This window comes from Crotalus tigris, unplaced genomic scaffold, assembly GCF_016545835.1.
Source record: "Crotalus tigris isolate CLP2741 ecotype Arizona unplaced genomic scaffold, ASM1654583v1 scf7180000018923.2277400, whole genome shotgun sequence".
In the NCBI taxonomy this organism is placed as follows: domain Eukaryota; kingdom Metazoa; phylum Chordata; class Lepidosauria; order Squamata; family Viperidae; genus Crotalus; species Crotalus tigris.
In genome coordinates this window covers 1176755-1197221 of record NW_024097276.1, presented here as the reverse complement: position 1 = coordinate 1197221, position 20467 = coordinate 1176755, and the positions used below count along the sequence as shown (strand labels likewise).

Below are 20467 nucleotides of genomic sequence, written 5' to 3'. Positions count from 1 at the left end.
ACTACATCAGACTGACTCTCCCATTAGAGGAAACCAAAATGAAAAAGGTCACTTCAATTTAAACAACTATTTATCAGCAGTGAAGAAAATTTTGAATAGTTATTATTTAAAAATACATCCACATAATCATTACCAATTAGACTACATGTTTCTGCCCTAACTCAACACTTTTCATTTGCTTTGTTCCACTGAGACATTTATGATTAGGGATATTGCAGGTTAATGTTCACTTAATGAGAAGCGAGTAGAGCTTCCTGAATTTGCCATGACAAACTATAAACGCATGTGGATACTCATTACTCACATAAAAAGAAACTTATTATAAATATGTCCTATTGTTTTCTTTGTATCTATTTGTATATTTATATTAGTTTTATATGGTATAGTCAAATGATTAATCAATAGATTCTATTCTATTCTATTCTATTCTATTCTATTCTATTCTATTCTATTCTATTCTATTCTATTCTATTCTATTCCATTCTATTCCATTCCATTCACAAAAAGAAATAAATGAGGTGTAGTAGTTAACACAGTGTACAAGGGCAAGGAGATTGAGGGTATAGTCCATCCTGAGTCTCCAGGTGAGTCTCTTTAATTTTAAGAACTTCTTTTCTACAAAAAAAAAAAAAAACCCCTTCCAGTGATGGTTGAACATTTCAAGGAACATTAAGCTACAATTGAAAGAATCCTTCATAAAACATATGTACTTTCAAGCAAAAGCTTCCCTGAATAGATCTGGGAAGAGGTCAAAGGAGAAGGCCACAGGGAAAACGTGGCCTGAATTAGAATGGCTAACAGAAAAGAATACAAGAATCCCAATTCCAGAATTTCACTAGCTTATTTTTTCCCCAAGATGAACAAATACAGAAACTCAATAAATCTTAAATTGTCACTTACACTAAGAAAACGATTGAGGTCTGGAAAATCGAAAACATTAGCAATTTCAGATAACATGTCCAGCACCATGTCTCTTTGATGAACAATCTCGTGCTTCTGCATTTCACTGCTTTGCTGGGGAATGTTTGCAAGCAGGGCCATTTGAGTGGAGTGTAGAGATTCCGCTAAAAACTAAACCATGAGAAATGCATTTATTCTTATTTCAGTCAATTGAAAACCAGCATTCTTAGTTAAGAATGATACATCAACATATTATTCCACCAATTTTAGAATCATTTCTTAGTTTTTGCAGAAAACAAGTCTTGTCCCAATCAAAAAACAATGTGCTTTTAACACCCCCCACCCCAAACCCAGCAGTGATAGTATAAGCACACAAAGTATTTAACATACTTGAATTTAATACTGTTTATTGTTTTGAATGAGAGTAAGCATAATTCTGCCAACAATAAAAATGTAAGAGCTTCTTTTGAACCAAGTAAATATGTACATAGATATTTTGGGTCCACAATGGCCACCCATGTACAAATCAGAAGCTTACAAGCAGATATGAAAAAAATAGCACCCTCCCATTCTTGCTCCATAGAAGTTATATCAGATATTTGAAGCAATTACTGTATATCCCCCCATAATTCTAACTCTCATTTAAGCCTTATAAAAGATAGCAATCATATCCCAGGGCAGCATTGCTTTGCATTCTAAAACTTACACAAATAAGCTTCATTTAATGACCCCGGTTTTATTATGAAGGTTAGAAAATAATTCCATCTCTATATCACACTTAGTTTTACTCCACATGATCACATTGTCCTACATGCTTTCTTTCCAAACTAAAAGAAAGGAGTGTTTTGAGTGACTTCATAGAGTATTTTTAGTTCCCCTTTTCTTTACCTTTCTCAGCTCTTAATATCTTAGCATAAGTGAACATTATATTTAGCATTCCAAGTTTGGTAATGCTATTCCCTTTTTATTTATTGTCAACTTCTTTTTTGCAGCTATATAATGGCCCAACATAACACTAGGTAATCTATCATAGCTGAAAATCTCTTAAATACTTAGTTATCACTAGCTCAAAACATACAAATAAATGAACGGGAAAATTAGGACCCACAATGCACCACACTTGCTTACATGGAGCCACATTTGCCATTTTAATGTTCATACCTGTCAAGTTTAATACAGGTAATGCTCGACTTATGACCATTTGTTCAAATGCCGTTCAAAGCTCCACAGCCTTAGAGAAGGTGAATTACAATCTGTATTTGTGCTTACAACTGTTGCACCACCCAGGAGTCACATGATCAAAATTTGGGTGCAGCATCCTATGATCATGTGACACAAAAAAGATCCACGGAGAATCACATGCTTTGCTTAATGGCTACAGTAATTTGCTTAATGACTACCAAAATTTGTCACAAAATGGGGCCCGTCTTAACGTACAACCCCCCAATGACTTACAATGAAAATTCCAGTCCCAATTGTAATTGCCAATTGAAGACTACCTGTAGCAGCAAGTGTGTCAAGAAAAAGCCCAATTGCCCCTTTCCTATATCCACTGATAAATATTAATAATCTATGAGAAAATATGGGAAAATAAGTAATGGCTACTGTTCGCTTATAAAAATTGTAGCGTCCCATGATCATGTGATCACCATTTGCAAGCTTCTCTGCCAACTTCCCACCAGCAAAATCAAAGGAGCAGCTGGCAGAAAAGGTTGCAGCCATCTTTGACCCCACCATGCGTGCACAAATTTTGATGATTCTCACCTGACAGATGGGTTTCTTGTACTGACTGAAAAAAGCCTGCAGTTTTACAGACTTGGCAGAAGCCAGCATTCTGATTTCTGTATATGCTGATCCTGCCACTGATGCTGACTTGGATAATAAGCAATGCAGTAAGTGTAACAGCGCAAAGCGTACCAAATCTCCCGTTGCCGACCTAATAGAGGATAATAGTAATCAATATTAAGGAAATGTAATATTAAAACATACAAGATAATACATGGGAAAACACAATATACTAACTTCTCCATAAACAAATATAATAACTAAACAGTTTATTTTCTCAGCAACTGAAGTGAGATTGCTTTTATTCAGTAAATACTATCAATAATTAACCATTTTCCATGTAAGGTCTTCTTCAGGTGAAATATTTATAGATGCAGAAAATAAATATATTAAGAAGCATCACCTTCCAATATCTCCTGTAGTGAGAATCAGTGTATCTTTCAGCTCATTATTTCTTGACATTTTTGCATTTGTATAAGCCTCTTTCATTCTGGAAACAAACAGCTGAAGTGGAAAATAAAAAAGTATTATAGTCATTGGTGCAAATGCAACTTAAAATTGTGCTTTGCTATTTCTAAACACGCAATAAATTTACCTCTTTGATGAATTCTTCCTCAGAGTCAGAAGCATTTAATATATATTTGATGTGACTACTAAAGGATACTCTTACATCTTTATCTGGATCTTCCAACAGCTTTAAGAAAGCTCCAACAACAGTTTTTACATTCAATTTATCATTTCTGAAGTCCAGATGTTTGCACAGTAAAGGAATGTTCTTTATTAAATCTAAAAATATGATATAAAAGAGAAATGGAAGCACATTCCATTGTTTCAATATCACTGTTAAACAAAATATTATTCATGAAGGATTAGATAAAGTTCATTTCTGTTTATCAGATTAACCTACAATTTATTCCTTAAGATGTAGGTCTCCAAATCCAGATAATACATTCATAACATTAAATGTTAAACTGGTAATATCATATCATCTTGTTTATTTTTGCCCAGAAATTCCCAGAGTCTATATGCAGTATCAAGCCCAGCTACTTCTCCCTGTGTTATGTTTGGAGGCAAAGACATACTGCCCCTTTTATTTTCTGCAACTAAATCTATACATGAAGAGCAGCACCACAGATCGTCCTTGTGGGAGAGGGGGAAAGAGGCAGGCAATGAAATTTCATCCTTGAAACATGGGAGGCAATCTTTTGTTTTTCCTACCACCACTGCATTGAACGGCGGCCATAATCTCCTGTGCTGCTAAAAACTAATTTTGGAGGCCTCAGTATTACTGTGGAGATTGCTGATCTGAATTGGCAAAGGCTCATTTTTCAAATCAGAAACCTTCCACGCATCACATTTTGCAAATAACCATTTCTACCAGCCTTTTGGTATAGAAGAATAAATGGAAAATTCTTGCAGGTAACAAACATGATAACACTTTTGCCACACTATGGAAAGACAGTCTCCTAGGAGTCCTTTAGTTCTCTTTTCTTCCCCGCACTAAGATTTAATACAGTTCTATTCCAACTATAAAAAGAGATTCCTCTGCACTTGGGTGCAGTGGTCTGGGTTGAGAGGAGAGTTTGCATTTTTGAATTGGAGAGAAGGTTGCATGTGAAATAGGACGGAAAGAGCAGGATAATTTGCCTCAATGTAGTGTGCAACTGGTAAGATGGAAAAAGGGGCATAGAATCAGGTGTACAAGCAGCCAAAAGCTAAGTGGTAAGCAGCAGCCAGTTGGTAACAAAGACTAAGAAACTCGGAAATGCCGAAGTCTTTGCAGCAGCATATGAAGGAAGCAAACAGTTGCTTTTCTTAGCATTTGTCCCACATGATTGCATGTTCACTTGTTTTGCACTGCCCTCACTTAATTCTTACAGTGCAGTAATCAATATATGATGCAACAAGGGTTTTGTTTATCAGTCAACTGCACTGATTAGAACTGAGAGGGAGTGCTTGGACCACGATTAATTACTCTGTTGGCTTATGTACCTAAGGGAAGAGTAAAACCTGGGTCTCCCTACCCTAATACTATGCTAATTGCTATGCCACACTGGCTCTCTAGAAAAAAGGCAACAAGCAGTTGGCTGAAAGATCCAAACAAGTCAGTCAGCCACAAAACCAGTTAAAATTCTTGGGTGGTCGAACATTGGCTAGAACTCAGGCTGAAGACTTTTCTCTAAACTTGGGAAAGCAGTGAAAAACAGGGCTAACTAAATTTTGTAATTTAAACTGATGTAAGCAATTCAGCTGTTAAAAAGGGGAGGAGAGGAAAAAAACATGAAACTCATAGAAACTGTAGACAAGATTCCTTAGAATTATATACATCAAGGCTCCCCAACCCTTGAACCACAGCCCCTTACTGGGCTGTGAGCTGTTTAGAACCAGGCCGCAGAAGTGACAGGCGAGCATTCACACACATCCCCACATGCATAAGCTGCGCACATGTGCATGCGCTTGCTGGCCGCTCGCATGGAACCACCCCTTTCCTCTCCCCCCCCCCATTGGTCTACAAACCCGGAATGGTTGGGGAACTCTGATATACATAACAAGTATAAACACATAGATAAGTATCTAAGATTTAGAAACAGTTACCAATTTTGTTTAAATAATTTTTATTTTTATAAAAGAAATCCATCCTACAGGAAAAGGAAGTGGGAGGGAAACATCTTTATAGTCCCAGATTTCAGGCTGTTTTGCCTTTTGTGTTTGGAGACTCTAGGGCATGAAGTTGGGGCATCTTGAAAGCAAAATATGTTCTATTATTGAGCAACACCTCAGACACACGGAAGTTCTGTGTTAGCCAAAACAAGGATGCTGCAAAAGGGTGCAAGTATTAGGATGCCTGGGAAAAATTCAGGGTTTCCAGAAATAAACATAGAAAAAAAGCTGTAAGTGTAAACTCATCCATACCCAAAACATAGCCTATCAAGGAATGCTCCATGCCCACAAAATGATTATTACTGAAGGAGTACAAAAGACTGGGTGGGGTGATGGAGTGAGATACTGTACAGCAAACATGGCTGATTATAGTACTAAATAGGACCTCTCCCATTCTAATAAATGCTTGCTTATTAAAGAAGGAAGTATGTATGAAATAACATTAAAAGTATGTTTTAAGTAACTTACCAAGCTTTACTGGGCTAGGTATATTGTTTTCAAGAAGGTATAAGAAAGGTTTAAACACATCAGCTTTCACTGTATGCTTTTCCCCTTGAGAAGTAACAATAAATCTGCTACAGAGGATAGAATTAATTTTCAACTGGTTACCAAACTCAGCTGAGGGTGGCCTTAAATTAAAGCTGCCAGAAAGACAACAAGCTAGATCTCCAATGATACCAGCATAAGCCTTCTGAACTAGTAAAGATTCATCCCGTATGTGATCTCTGGAATAAAAATAAAACAAGTTTCAATTGTAATTTTCTGTATGACTGTATGTCATAGTTTTCAAATGATTAAACCTAACTTGTTAATCAGAATATGTACAACTATTATGCAGTGGTTTTGCTCCCTTTTTCCTCAATTTTAGTTTCCTGAAACATCTGAACTAGAAAACTAATAGCCTTCAAATATATTAAGCATTGGTTTAAAACAGTGGTTCTCAACTTGTGTTCCTCGGACCCCTGGGAGGGTGCAATGTCAAGCCTTTTCAAAAGCTTGAAAAAATGTTGTATTTTAAATCTTGAGTCTTGGTGGTCTATGGCCATGGTCTGTGGCCACAAATGTATTTAAAGGGGGTCTGTGATGAAGAAAAGGTTGAGAACCAGTTGTTCAGAACACTGTATGACATCTTAGTCTAGTGTTGGTTTGTGTACTTTTATTTGTTTAAACAGCAATAGTTATAGATTCCTAGTTAGATTATAAAGTTCCTGGCTTTTTTCTGTGACAGAAGCAGCAATTACAGGCCTCAGGTAGGTTTATCTGCCAATACAAATGCATATATGTAGCAATGTGTATCATTTTCTTAAAAACATACATGTCACACATACATGCTGCATTTTGAATTTTAACAAATCCTTGCTCTTCAGTTTCTTGAGACTGCAGAATCCTTCCCTTAGAAAATTGCTTGGAAGATTCATTTTTTAAAATCCCTTTTTTATATTTCCTTTTCAAAATCAAAATAATAAAGAAGTTGATAAATAATTAAGTAAAAAATTACTGTAACTTATCTAGCTTTTATGAGAAAAGACGAGAGAAAACCTCTCTTCTCATAGCTACCAAAAGTATTGGAGAACAGAAATTGACTTGGTATTTTTACCCATAACTCAAAGCAAATTACCATCAAAAAATAGAGAATCAGCTATGCTATACTATCAGAAGTCAATGCAAATCTGTCAAGCATGATTTCTCAGAAATATTTTCTCAAAATGTTATATAGATTCCATAGTAAATCTAAATAGCAATATCATCTTGCCCTGAACAAGAAATATAGGCAAGAGGCTTAGAGGCCAGTTCTCCTCCCTAGCCCTCACAGTAAGATTAAAATTATATGTCTTCAAAAGGAACCTGTGGTATGGCCATTCTTCTGTTACTACTTTCACCATATCCTATTGTATTTATCAAGACATTCTTCTTCACCATTAGTTTATTTGGAATTATCAAATAGTACATACAAAAGACATGTAGGCAACGTGGCGCAGACTTCTATGCCTAATTGGTGGAGCAAAATAGGAAAGCCTTTAATACAACTAGTTCTGATAGCTTCATGGGGACTCTGAAGTGCATGCTGATATACAGATTTCCTCCAATTCAGATGGAATCTCTTTGGAAGCAGAGAAAGAAGAAACACACAATTTGAACGAATTTCAGGTGCTAAAGGGAAAGATAAAGAAAATCAATGAATTTAATGTTGATTGTTGCAAACATACTCTGTCCTGTGAATCACTGAAAATTAAGGACCACCACAACAGATGATTAGAGATCTGTAAACATTATAGCTAACGTTTTAAGAATATGGTATTAGTTTAAACTATACAGATAGCCAAATGAAATATTATACCAGTGTACCTTCTGCAATTCTATGGTCTTTTAATTCTGCATTCATACTAGAAAAAATATTTTCAAAATATTTCTAAATATTTAATTTATTGAACAGCATAAACTTTTGATTGTTTAGATCAGGGGTCACCAACCTGTGTCCATGACCCACTACTGGGCTGTTGGCCAGTGCACGTGCATGCTCGCACCCCCCACTCACGTTAGCGTCACGACATCACGCGGGTGCTAGTAATACTGTGAGGGTTGGGTGAGCACTAGCATTGCCACAAGTGCGCCCCCCACTCAAGCTGGCATCGTGGCATCATGTGGGCATTAGCAATGTCGGGTCAGGCGGGTGCTAGTGTAGCCACAAGCGCATCTCCCTCGCGCTAGCATCTTGGCGTCATGCCAGCGCTATCATCGCTGCAAGCACAACATCCTCACTCGCACTAACATCGCAGCATTGCGCAGGTGCTAGTGTCACCGAAGCATTGCGCAGGCACCCATGTTTGCGTCACACGCACAATGATGGCCCCGTTTGCGCGTGCACGTGCTCACACACGTAAAGGCACCTCCATGCCCTCTGCCCCAGGTCACCAACCCAGAAAGGTTGGGGACTCCTGGTTTAGATTACATCTCTATCTTTTGCAGGTATAAGCTGATATTGATCCAAGATCAGGCCTTATTTGTGGCATCCTGACTTTGAAATACTGTATTTAAAAGGGTTACCCAAAAACATTCATATCTTCTAAGTGACAGGTAAAGAATTATTTAGACTAGTGTTTCTTAAATGTGGTCCAAGGTCTCCTAATATTTTCTTAGGGATCTGAAAAACAAATTATTTGCTAAATGTAGGGAAAAAAATTCAAATATTTTAATATTTTTATTTGTTATAAAAATATAGCATTTTTCCCAAGAAAACTATTTGTTAATAGCCAATGGATTTAATATTTTTGACATGATTCAATAAAAATTCAATGAATGCATTGATTTTAATATTTAATATAGTAATTATCAGTATAATTCATGTAACCAAAAGCTCTTTTGGGGTCCACCATATTTTTTAAAAAGTGGGAAGCAGTCTTGAGAGCAAAACATTTAAGAAATATTTAGATTAAATAAAAGCAGCTTGTAAAAATCCACTCTTGAGACACTAAAGAAACACTTAGACCAGTGGTGGCGAACCTATGGCACGGGTGCCAGAGGCGGCACTCGGAGCCCTCTCTGTGGGCACACGTGCCGTTGCCCCAGCCTTGCCTCCCCCGTGACCCCCTCCTTTACAGCAGCCCCCTGAAGGAGAGTCGCCCTCGAGTGTGGCCCACACGGAGCAGCGCAGCCAGGCAGTGTAGACAAGACTCTGCCCTCACATCCCATCATGCAGTTGATGCTGCAGGGCATGGGCAGAGGGTGTGGCCGCCATAGTGTTGCTGGGTTGCCTGGACAATGTGGGGCGGGCCCTGGAGGCGGTGAGTGGTTCTTTGGGCAAGCGGGGTGGGGGATGGGGGGCAAAGTGGGGATGGGCAGGGGGGTGGAGCGGGGACAAGGCCAGTTTTTGGTCATTCAGTCTTTAAAATGTTCGCCATCACTGACTTAGACTGAACAATAAAAAAATAAAAAAAAACTAAATTTCAGATATGATAAGAATTGTTTACTTACTAAAATGGCTTGCCAGATGTTGACTCAAGGCCAAAAGATCCAAATTAAGACCAGGAAGCACGGATGGAAAGTCATCTGAATGGCTGGAAATCCATGGCAAAGACAGTATTCCAAACAAGTTGTCAAACACCTCATCATTAAACTGGAATTTAACTTTTAGGTGGTAGAAGAAATGTACATACATTTTTACTGAGATAAGTTACAAAAGAGTTAAATGCATTAACAAGAGAACAGCATCGTCATTTTACTTTATGGGAAGGCTATATTTTTGTGATAATATTTATATTGACAAAAAAATGATAGTCAAATTTAAAATTCTGAGTATATGTAAATTGGATTTTATCAGGTACTGAATTAATGCTATGCTATGGAAATTCAATACATGAAAATATGTTGCAAAAGCAGCTCCAGTAAGTTGCCTTATTTTCACCATCAATATGGCTATTTTTGCTTTTTAACCTTTTAAAAAGATATCTCACCTTGCATATAAAGTAAGGCATCAATTATTTTCACCACTTTTTGAATCACTGGCTCCAGGTCAGTTATTTGTGAAGCAGGATCCAGAAGCTTCCAACAAAGTCTAATTGCTCTCATAATAAATTCTGAAGAAATCCATATTAACTGTATATGTTTTCTTGATTCTGAAGCATTACCATTTTCATGACTATATAAATTACACAGATGAGCAACTTGATGATCTACTCTGTTAAGAAAAAAATAAAACTGGTAACTAAAAGAGTTTGAGTAACATTTTAAATTTTTATTTTTCAGAAATGGAGATCAAAAACTGCTTAACTCGGCAAACAACTCAATTATTCTACAGTTCATCAAGAGCTTTAAAAAAACTATTTCTGTCAAGTTATACATTTCTTGACACCACAGAACGAAGACCACTACTACATCATGCTTATTTGCAAAATGAAATGTTGGCCTAGGAATAAGCAGTGGGCAAGTTTCTAGAGAGCTCCTAGTTGGTAAGACAGTTGCCATTATAACTCGGTGCTTTTTTTTTTTTTTAAGTTTAACTGAAGCAATGGCATGTGGGTATTTACAAAAACAATTTCAGAAATATCTTCAGAAGTTTTTGTAAAGCTCAAATAAAGCAGAAACTGACAACTTTAATTCTTTTACCTGTTAAAGTGTTCTCTAGAATGGATTGTACACATTGCAGCCAGTTGAGCTATTAAAGCAATTCCTTCTACACTCTGCAGAACTTCCACCGGAAGACTGTCTTGTTCCAAAAGTGACAGCAGAGAGTCTGCCTTCTGGCATATCAAATTCCACAACTTGCTCTTCATTTTCATGTTCAGGATGTGGGGCCTTTGAATCAACATTTTGGATACCATTTTAGAGCATTTTATAGTAAGTTTACTATAAAACTAAAAGTGAAATAAAATATCTGGTAATAGTAAAATTAGACGAAGACTGTTTTAAATCTTTCATTTTGAGAGAAACACATTTAAGAAAACAAAATAGACATCAGACAAAATAGATATCAGACCTTATTTTATGCTATAATATATATAAGAATTGTGGCTTTAATTGTCCAGATTTTTAGGTTTACCTTTAAGTATATTTAGATTTTTGCTTCTTTATGGAATACTTGTGATAAAATAAACTGCAGGCAGAATTGGAAAGTTATTGTGTGACTCCTCGGAAATCATGATAGGAGCTTGGTTCCATTTTTATCCAAGCTATTGTATTTCTTACAGTAAAAGCTTCAAGGTATGTTAAGAAACAGTTGGGACAGAGATAAAATTTTGACCTGTGTTTACATGACAAATTCATTTTATAGATAATAAATTTTAAAATAGCAAGTAAACCCTTTTTATGTTTTGGGGCAGTTAAGGAGTTTTATTTTACTGCTTCCTTTGAATCAGCTCTTGACTCCTGGCGACAACAAGAAAAGTCCCTGCAGTTTTCTTGGCAAGCTTTTTCAGAAGCCTTCTTTCCAGGGCTAAGAGAGAATGATTGATCCAATGTCATTTAGCTGGCTTTGTACCTCATGTAGAACTAGAATTCATGTTTTATGATTTTTAGCCTGATGTCTTAACTATAACAAACTGGATCTCCAAGGACAATTATAGATGATAATACTTTAAATCAAAGTACGACCAGTCAAATCTCATCTGAGCTCCTGCAGCTGGAATGTGGATTTTATGTACAAATAAAACCTTTCTTAATTAAACAGTTTTATTCAGATGCATTAGCAAGGTCCAAAAGTCCTGAATTATTATAGTATTAGAATATGGATTTAAATGATCCAAGTTAATTTTAAAGTGATATTAGTTATTTTTCAAGAGCTCTAGAATAAGAAACTGAAATATAATGACAAAGGTACTTTAAAAGTATGAAATGTATTTCTTTTAAAGTTAATACAAAATAAATTTTACAGAAATATTAAGATTATTAAGCAGTTTGTGAGTATTTAAAACCAAATACATTGGCTGTAATGAAACAGCATAGGTTTATCAAGAACAGCTCATGCCAAAGCAATTTTGTCTTTCTTTTAGTAGAGTCATCAGTTTACTTGACCATTGGAATACAGTACTATAGTGTATATCTTAACTTCAGCAAGCATTTGATAATGTCCTGAGACACAAAAAGCACATTAAAAACAGATCTGAAAATAAGATTGGTTCTTAAATGCTACCATTTACTTACTCTGGTGGTGCTGGCAACCTTTTAGGATGTTTTAAGGATAAACATAAACGAAGCCTTTTTTGTGGAACATCATCACTACTGCTACTACTTCCCCCATCAGTATCAGAAGTCTCTGGAAAACACCTACAGTGCAGTTCCTGGATGATTTCTGCTGTCACAGACTTCAACACTACATAGACTGGACTCAGCAGATACTGAGTCAAAAAGAAGAAATTATACTATATAACATCTTCATAAAATTCATATTTAAACAGAATAAAAGTCATAAAAATCTCATATATACTTCCTTGTAATTACAGTAATATGTATACAGTTATTCATTTTAAAATTTTAAGCTAAATATGTACCAATCAATTATAAATTCCACTAAATCAGTATCCTATACTGAGGTTACAGTGTAAACTCATGAATTTAGACCACTAAAATGTAAGTTATTCTTTCTTGTGTCGGTATAGAAAACAGAAGCTGATACAAAACCTGATGGCATTAGCCTGGTTAACACTAAATCCAATAATTTCCTCAAAATAATTTTCTCTTAATCTGTTTAACATTTTGTGCCAAACCTTTGTTAACTTTTTAATAACACTTACCTCTTGTTCTATCTGGCATCCAATTGCTGAGATGAAAAATCTGCAAATGTTGTTAATATAAGTTTTTCTAACCATAACAGCAGATTCATATCCAGCTGGTACATACATCAAGAAATACTGTAGTATGTGACATAATACTTCTTTTATCTTCACAGACTGGAGAAACCTGAGCGCATCAGCTTCAAACAATGCATGAAGTTTTTCTAGTAGTATGTTTAGATAAATAGGTTCAAAAGTCTCATGGGAATGAATTTGAAAAGGAAATAAAGTTCTCACTAATATTAAGAGTGGTTCTTCATATAATTCCAGCTTTGTAGAATCCATTATAGGAATGGATTGCAAAATTCCAAATAGAAATGAGAAGAAATTATTGGCTAGATCTTCTGGAAGTCCTCCAAGCTCTAGGAGTTCTGTTAAAAATACCATACTCAAAATTTTAACTTTAGGGCTACCATAGTCCAAAAGGGAGCAACCTATTCCAAAAAGGATAATATCTTGTGGTTTGAAATACATGTAAGAAACTATACGAGTAAGAATCCTTATTGAAGTTATTTCCAAGCATTCTACATTATTCATTCCATTTAACTGTAGCTGGATAGAACTTAAATTGCCCAGATTTACAGTGGAATTGCAAGAAAATCTGCTCACAATCACAGGCCATGTCAAAATCATCTCTATATTTTTTTCATGGATTGAAATAAGATCTTGAAGAAGATACAGCAGTTCTTTTGTTACCAGGTTAAACAAGACACAGTTTTTGACTTTGAAAAGGCAGAGTAAAGAAAAAATCACATTACTAATGTTCTCATGTAAAATGTGGCATTTTGGACTAGCAGCAATTCTCAAAAGTCTTGCTATAATCCAATTGCTGAATTCTAAAGAAAAGAAAAAAGAAAACATTATGATCATAATATTAATTAGGACTGGTTTGGGCTAAAAATATCCAAGAGTAAGAGAGCTTCTTTTTAAATCTATTGATTCTTTGGATTTTTGCAGATTGTATCTGGTAACTCAATTAATTGTGCTATTTCCCTACATCTGTGCAAACTTGGATGTTAATTTTTATTAAATACATTTAACTTGAGATTTTAGAAGGATATCAATCATTTCAGAGTGTACATGATATTAAAGAGAGCCTTTTTTCAGCTAATTTTTTGTTGATTTATGGCCTGATATAAAAATATATAATTCATATTTCAATCTGCTATAATTGGTTGAATTATAGATCCAATAGATATATTTCAATAAACTCACCAATACAGCTGGAATCTGTGTAATTTTGCTGATCAACTCCAGTTCCATTTACAAACACAAGTGGAGATGATTTCATGATATGAAGAATAAAGTCAAGCAACATTACAGAACTTGGCTGAGATTCAGTCTTCTTCATAAGTTCCAGAGCCACTAAAAAGATAGCATAATCTAAACAGGAGTTCAAACCCTATTTCCTATTTCAAGAAAAACACAGCATTTCTTGGATCTCTATAACAAGTATGACTTCTTTTAGGAAGTTTGGTTTTCAATTTTACAAATTGAAAATGGATTCCTTGAAGTTAAATGTTTTGCTTCTCATGTATGGTCTACAGCTTCCTTTCCTAATTCTTCTTAAAAGAAGACATACAGGAAAATAAAATACAGGTAGTCCTTGACTTACAATCACAATTGAGACCAGAAATTTTGGTCACTGCACGAAGTGGTTATTAAGCGAGATATCATGTGACTGTTTCAGTCAATAACTGACACCTGAAGTTGTGGTTGTTAAGCAATCCCCTAGGTTGCTAAGTGGATAGAGCAAAAGAACTGCTTGCTGGAAGCCCCACACACAGCTGAATCCCTCTGGGATTGAATTCCTCTGGCAGGAAGCCATTTTGCTCTAGAGTGGGCTCTTGTCTCTGGGAGCTGGCTGCAAATGCCCCATGCTGCAAACAGTCCATGTCAAAATCCTGTGTGAATTTCAGGACAGACTTTTTTCAGCCAGCCCCCAAACTAGAGAGAGTCCTCTTGATAGGCAGCTTGCAACCTTCTTTGCTAACTTTCTCAATGACTTTCTAGGAAAGCTGGCAGGGAAGATTGCAAATGGAGATCACATGATCACAGGGTGCTTGGTAACCAATCATGTGGAAATAAGTTGTGAAGTGCCCAGATCACAATCATGTGACTATGGGGGAACTGCAATGGTTGTAATGGGTCATGAATCCCTTCGTTCAGTGCCAATGTAATTTCAAACAGTCACTGAAAGAATGATCACTAAGCAAGGACTACCTGTAGGGAGGGCTTCTTTCAAACTACAATGTCCCAACAAAGCATAACTAGACTAACGAAAAATGATTTATATTTTAATCAATCCTCATCTAAGAATTATTTCCACCAACGTGACAGTTAATATTTCATTTAGCAACAAAGAATATTTGTACCTACTCCTTTCCCTCTATGGTATTATTATTCAATTGTAAGACTGTTTAATGTTAGGGATTTTGTCCAGGACCATGATTTAGGGTTGGAATAACATGTAATAGAAATTACATATAGTTTGAGTTTAAATCTAGGCCATTTACTAACTTTACTTACCAACATCCACATCTACAAGAATTCGATCAATGAACTGGCAGAGTATTTGTCTTGGCTTCTGTACCACGGTATTATATTCTTCTGGTGTAGCACTGAAATAAAAGATATATTTAAAAGTTATTTTATCAAGAGAGCTACCTTTGATACTGAAATACATAAAATCAAATCCAGTATTTATTATGGTCACAGACCAGAATAGTGATATATATAATTAATACACACACATACACACAACCATGTACTGTAAAGTTGTTTGCACATCTGGTAAACAAATAAAAGTACAACATGAACTATTTAATCACATAGCAGTTATTAAAATGCTGAATTTCAAGTACCGGTACTTTATAATTTTGCTTAAAGTCTCTTAGGGAAAGAAGCTCTATTTTTAGAAAATGAATTTTCTAAATTTGTTCAGGGTATCAATTTGCTCAGGGTATCAAAATCTTAAGTAGCCTGTGAAACATATCAAAAGAATGTTATTCAATCAGAGATGGAACCAATCTACCAATGTAAAGTATCCTTCCATTATCAGTGATTTTATGAATAAGAACTTACATACAATTAGAATTGTTAATGTGTTAAGATTGTGCATTTCAATTTTTTCTGGTCTCTGTGTGTATGTGCTCTCCAACTGAGAACACTTTATTCACACGTTTTAATGGCCTCTAAACTGTAAAGTTTATACTAAAATGTTTTAAGTATAAGATGCTCTAGCCATATATTTATCCCTCATATAACACACTTTCCTAGGCTGGTGACCCTCAAAAATCCATCCCCAACTGAATACCAGAATAAGAGTTGGAAGGGACCTTGGAGATGTTCTAGTCCAACCTGCTGCTCAAGCAGGAAATCCTATACCATTTCAAAGAAATGGTTGTCCAATCTCTTCTTAAAAACCTCCAGTGTTAGAACACTGGGGACAAGTTGTTCCATTGATTACTTGTTAACTGTCAGAAAATTTGTCCTTAGTTCCAGATTGCTTCTTTCTTTGATTAGTTTATATCCATTGCTTTTTGCTCTGCCTTCTGTGGCAGCCTTTTTTTTGTGGCAGCCCCTTAGATATTGGAACACTATCATGTCACCCCCAATCCTTCTTTTCATTAGATATACCCAATTCCCACAACCGGTTTTTGTATGTTTTAGCCTCCAGTCTCCTAATCATCAACAGGGCCTAGATTCCCTAGAATGTATCAGGGACCTCCAATGTACTAAATCCCAGCAAATTGGATAGTGCCATATTTATCATTTTTTTGTTCATTAAGGGAAATGAAATAAGTGAGAGAAGAGTGAACATAAGCTGTAAAGTATACTTATTGTGTAATAAAAGCAAAGGTATAGTAATTAATAAATTCAATTCCAATTAATTAAAATAGCAGAATAAAATGTGCTAATTTTGAAGTTTTTCTAAAGGTTAAGAAATAACAAGAGCAAACTTTTTTGGATCTATAATTCTGTTCAAGAGCTACCTTCCCCTCCCTACTTTTACCAGACGTGTCTCTGAATTACCGTTCCACACGACCCGGGAAAGACAATGGTGAAACGGAGCATCTCAAGCTCCTGGGAGGAAAACTTGATTACGTGCAGTAAATACAGCGATTCAGAAAGAAGCCAGAAGAAGGCAAGCAGCAAAAGGGTGAAGCACTTTGGTTTCAGACTCACATACCTCCCCAATTCCCGGAGGGCTGGAATCACGGAAGCCATTTCGAGCCCCTGGTCAGCCATCCTTGATTCTCCCGACTCTCCCGCCAGCTCCGTTTCGACCTTTCGCTGTCTCCACCCCTTTTCCTAGCCGGCAGGAAATTTACGGACGGTGGCTCGTTTGAGCCAAATTTCCTATCAATAACCCGCTGTAATACACAGCGCTTGACTTTTGAAACTTGAGTTCTATTTGGGCTGAACTCGGCGGAGTTTATTTCCTAATTCTTATATGTTGTATATTTTGTAAGTTTGCACGAGTGATGCAGTAGCTTTTTTTCAAATTATTCCCAGTTGTCTCTATACAATTGTCATATGTGTCCATGCAGAAATACGTCACTGTAAACGACTTCCGACACTTCAAACTTGTGCTGTTTCCTAGCAGCCTGGTCATATACATAAAATGATTGCATGCAATTCTACTAACAAAATTCAGTATGAACACTAAACAACGTTTGGACAGACAGGATCCTCTTTAACAATATCAGAACTGAAAAGACAAGTATGCTCAAGTGCTAAAAATACTGGTAAGGAGCTATGACTGGATTAGTGGTTGACTGGATTATGCTTCTTGACTGCAGTTCCCCCATGAAGCATGTTTAGATAGCAGGGATGAATACAGGGAGTCCTCAAATTAGGACTACAACTGAGCCCAAAATTTATGTTGTTAAGTGAGTTGTGCCCCATTTTACAACTTTTCTCACCGCATTTGTTAAGTGAATCACTGCAGTTCTTAAATTAGTAACAAGGTTAAGTAAATCTGGTTTCCCCATTGATTTTACTTGTCAGAAGGTCGCAAAAGAAGATCATATGACTCTCCATGACACTGCAAATGGTATGTGATTCAGTTGTGAAGCATAATGTAAATTACGTGACCCTTAGGGATGCTGCAACAGTCATAAGTGAAAAATGGTCATAAGTCACTGTTTTCAGTGTTGTTGTAACTTTGAATGGTCACCAAATGAACTCTTGTAAGTCGAGTACTGCTTGTAAATAACTTCAGTGTCAGGTTATTCCTTCTTCTGCAGTGGATAGTGTTTTATACAGGACCAAGAGCAAACGCTTACCATCATCGTAAGGGGCCCCCATGGTTGAACATCTCACAGTCATTATTAGTTGAGTGCAACATAAATTTAATAAATTATTATTACTGTTATTATCTCCAGAACTCATCATAAGAAATGAATTTGTACAAGGAATTATTGTAGTCAGCTCAGCTCCCATTCTAACTACATTCCCTTAAGATCTATTCAATTAGGTTGAAGGATCAGTTTCCAAATCCCCAGCCACGATAGCCTCTGTCTATGATTGGTGGAGATTGTAGGAACTGTAATACCTTGGAGTCATCGAATTGGGGGAAGTTGTTCTAAGATAGGGAGTCTCAATCTCTGTAAAACTTTTAAAATCACATTACTTTTTGCGCAATAAATCAACCAGGTAAAAACCACTCGTCAGAAACTCATCAGACCCGTCACCAGCTCAGAACAAACATGCAATTTAATTAGTTTCGTTTTCATGGGAATAATTGCGGCTGAAATTTGATCCCAGCAGCTCCCCCCCCCCCCCGAGTCCTTTGTAACGGCGATGTTTGTGCTATAAACCCGCCTCCTACTGCCGGGAAGACGAAGGGACTGAGTTCTATAGCTGTCAGTCAATAGCGGTATGAGGGAGGGAGCGGCGGCTGGCTGCAGGTGTTCTCCAGTATAGTACTTTGGAAAGCTTAGTCCAGAAAGTGGAGCTACGACGAAATCCAGCTACGAAGTGGCTGCAGCAACCAGGTGAGTCCGGATCCTTCGTGTATGACAAGTACCTTTCTTTCAGGGGCAGTAGGGCGGTTAGCACCGATTTTTTATTTCATTTTATTTATAAGAGAGGCTGTTCTTCAAATGGACGGTTTGCTTTTAGACAGATTTAATCGCTTTGTAGGCTTTGTCATGCTACTTGCATGAGTTTTACTTTAGAATTCTTAACTGTCACACCCAAGGCTTCTGTGTAAATAGACCCTTTAAGATAAGTGAACCTTTGATTAAATACAAAACAAGCTTGCCATTCATAACTATTTCCTCCAGCACAAGGTGTGTTTCCAAGAATCTCAATCTCACAAAAGAGCAATTTACAGTGTCGTTATTCTTAATCTTATGAGGGTGCAAAGTGCAATTGTATAAGCTTTAGGCAGGATAATTAAAAAAGAATGAAATATGTTTTTTTCCTTTTCAAGGGTAGGGCACGAGGATGCATTTGAGTATGAAAGCAAATTATATTTCTGACAGTAAACATATATCTTATGAAGGAAACTGTTCAGGATTGAAATAAAGGCAGTATTTTAGCACTTCCTTTGAAATAAGATGGATGAACAAGCAATTCTAAATAAGCATAATTCAGAAATATACAAGTCCTGTAAATTGAGGACTTATTTTTGATAATAGTCTTTAGAATTGCTGCTGAAAATGGCAATCGTCTCTTCATTCATAGTAAACTATAAAATATACATAAATCAGTAAATTTCAATTTATTCTTTCTTGCCTTACTTTAAAGATTAGAGATGTATCATTGGTATATGAAAAATTTGGAACAACCCTAGACTATGAAACATGACATTAGTTTTACTTTTTATGTATAACTTTAGGATCTTTCTTGCTCATTACAATAGATAGGGATGGAGGAGAATAAAAAATTCATGTAGTAATCTAATCCTAGTACAGCCCAGGAACTAAAAAGCCCCATTGTTTTCTAAAGAGATTAAATATGTATCTATTTCTAGAATTTGCCAAGATGTTGCAAATATTTTTGATATAACATTGTGACTCCAAATGCTGTTGAATCTCAAAACAATTTATTCTAGGATAGCATTGAATTTATGTATTGAAGCTGGAATTTGAACATGTATCCTCCCATAGGAATGTAGAAAAGGATCCTATTTTATATTAAAAACACAGTTAATAATTTTCTGCCTCTCCAAAATTCTTTATTACTTTTTTCTCTCTCATTCTAAGAATTCAAAACTTCTTTTAGAGCAAATTTGTTCTTCCTTCTGATCAGAGATTTTCATTATGAATTGTTTTTCTTTTTCTTTGCATTGTCTTGCAATTTTTATGTACATATTATAGGTAGGTAGGTAGATAGGTAGATAAGAGATGGGGGAATATCTTATCAAAATGTCTCCATTCAATATGACATTCCACACTATAAACAGCAGGGCTACATGATCATTTCAATAAAAAACATTATTATATAGTTGTGTTTATATATATATATATAAAATAAGACAATAATAGTGCCTCCCTTTTAGATGCCTGTAACTTTTAATTTATATTTTTAAGAGAAAAATATCCCCATCCATCTTTATATCTTTCTTTTTCATCTTTCTTTAAAATTTTATATTGTGAGATGATATCACTGTAAGAATTAATAGGCTTAGGACATAATCTCTCAGTAAGCCTCAATTACATTAAAGGCAAAATATAATAATACTTGTTGAAATGTGAGCTTTACAAATTAAAATAAATACTAATAAATAAATAAATAAATACTGTTAAAATGCAATGGCAAAATGCAGGAACTTAAAACAATGTAAACACATACTGATTAAAAAGGAGGAAAGAAATGGAATATAGAAACTTTCATCCATAATA

At 35.8% G+C, this 20467-nt stretch overlaps 2 protein-coding genes across 8 annotated transcripts in view; one reads left to right on the top strand and one right to left on the bottom strand.

Moving 5' to 3' along the window:
- Positions 1–16906, bottom strand: part of ATR (ATR serine/threonine kinase) — a 52648-nt gene extending 35742 nt beyond the window's left edge. Inside the window, exons 1-14 of the mRNA XM_039357417.1 lie at positions 16804–16906; positions 15141–15232; positions 13827–13976; positions 12573–13447; positions 11983–12176; positions 10450–10638; positions 9798–10021; positions 9319–9471; positions 7299–7497; positions 5815–6071; positions 3281–3471; positions 3089–3189; positions 2665–2836; positions 901–1071 (exon numbers count right to left, since the gene is read on the bottom strand). Coding sequence (XP_039213351.1) covers positions 901–1071; positions 2665–2836; positions 3089–3189; positions 3281–3471; positions 5815–6071; positions 7299–7497; positions 9319–9471; positions 9798–10021; positions 10450–10638; positions 11983–12176; positions 12573–13447; positions 13827–13976; positions 15141–15232; positions 16804–16862 — 3027 coding nt within the window. The 5' untranslated portion in view covers positions 16863–16906. The remainder of the gene's footprint in view (positions 1–900; positions 1072–2664; positions 2837–3088; positions 3190–3280; positions 3472–5814; positions 6072–7298; positions 7498–9318; positions 9472–9797; positions 10022–10449; positions 10639–11982; positions 12177–12572; positions 13448–13826; positions 13977–15140; positions 15233–16803) is intronic.
- A 309-nt stretch (positions 16907–17215) lies between these two features.
- PLS1 (plastin 1) overlaps positions 17216–20467 on the top strand; it is a 71331-nt gene continuing 68079 nt past the window's right edge. For 5 of the 7 annotated variants that reach the window (XM_039357469.1, XM_039357465.1, XM_039357463.1 and 2 more), the window contains exon 1: positions 18481–18613. The gene's annotated coding sequence lies outside the window, so the exon portion shown is untranslated. Of the gene's footprint in view, positions 17363–18480; positions 18614–20467 lie in introns of those variants that run through there. The other 2 variants (XM_039357467.1, XM_039357464.1) reach the window with 1 other exon arrangement.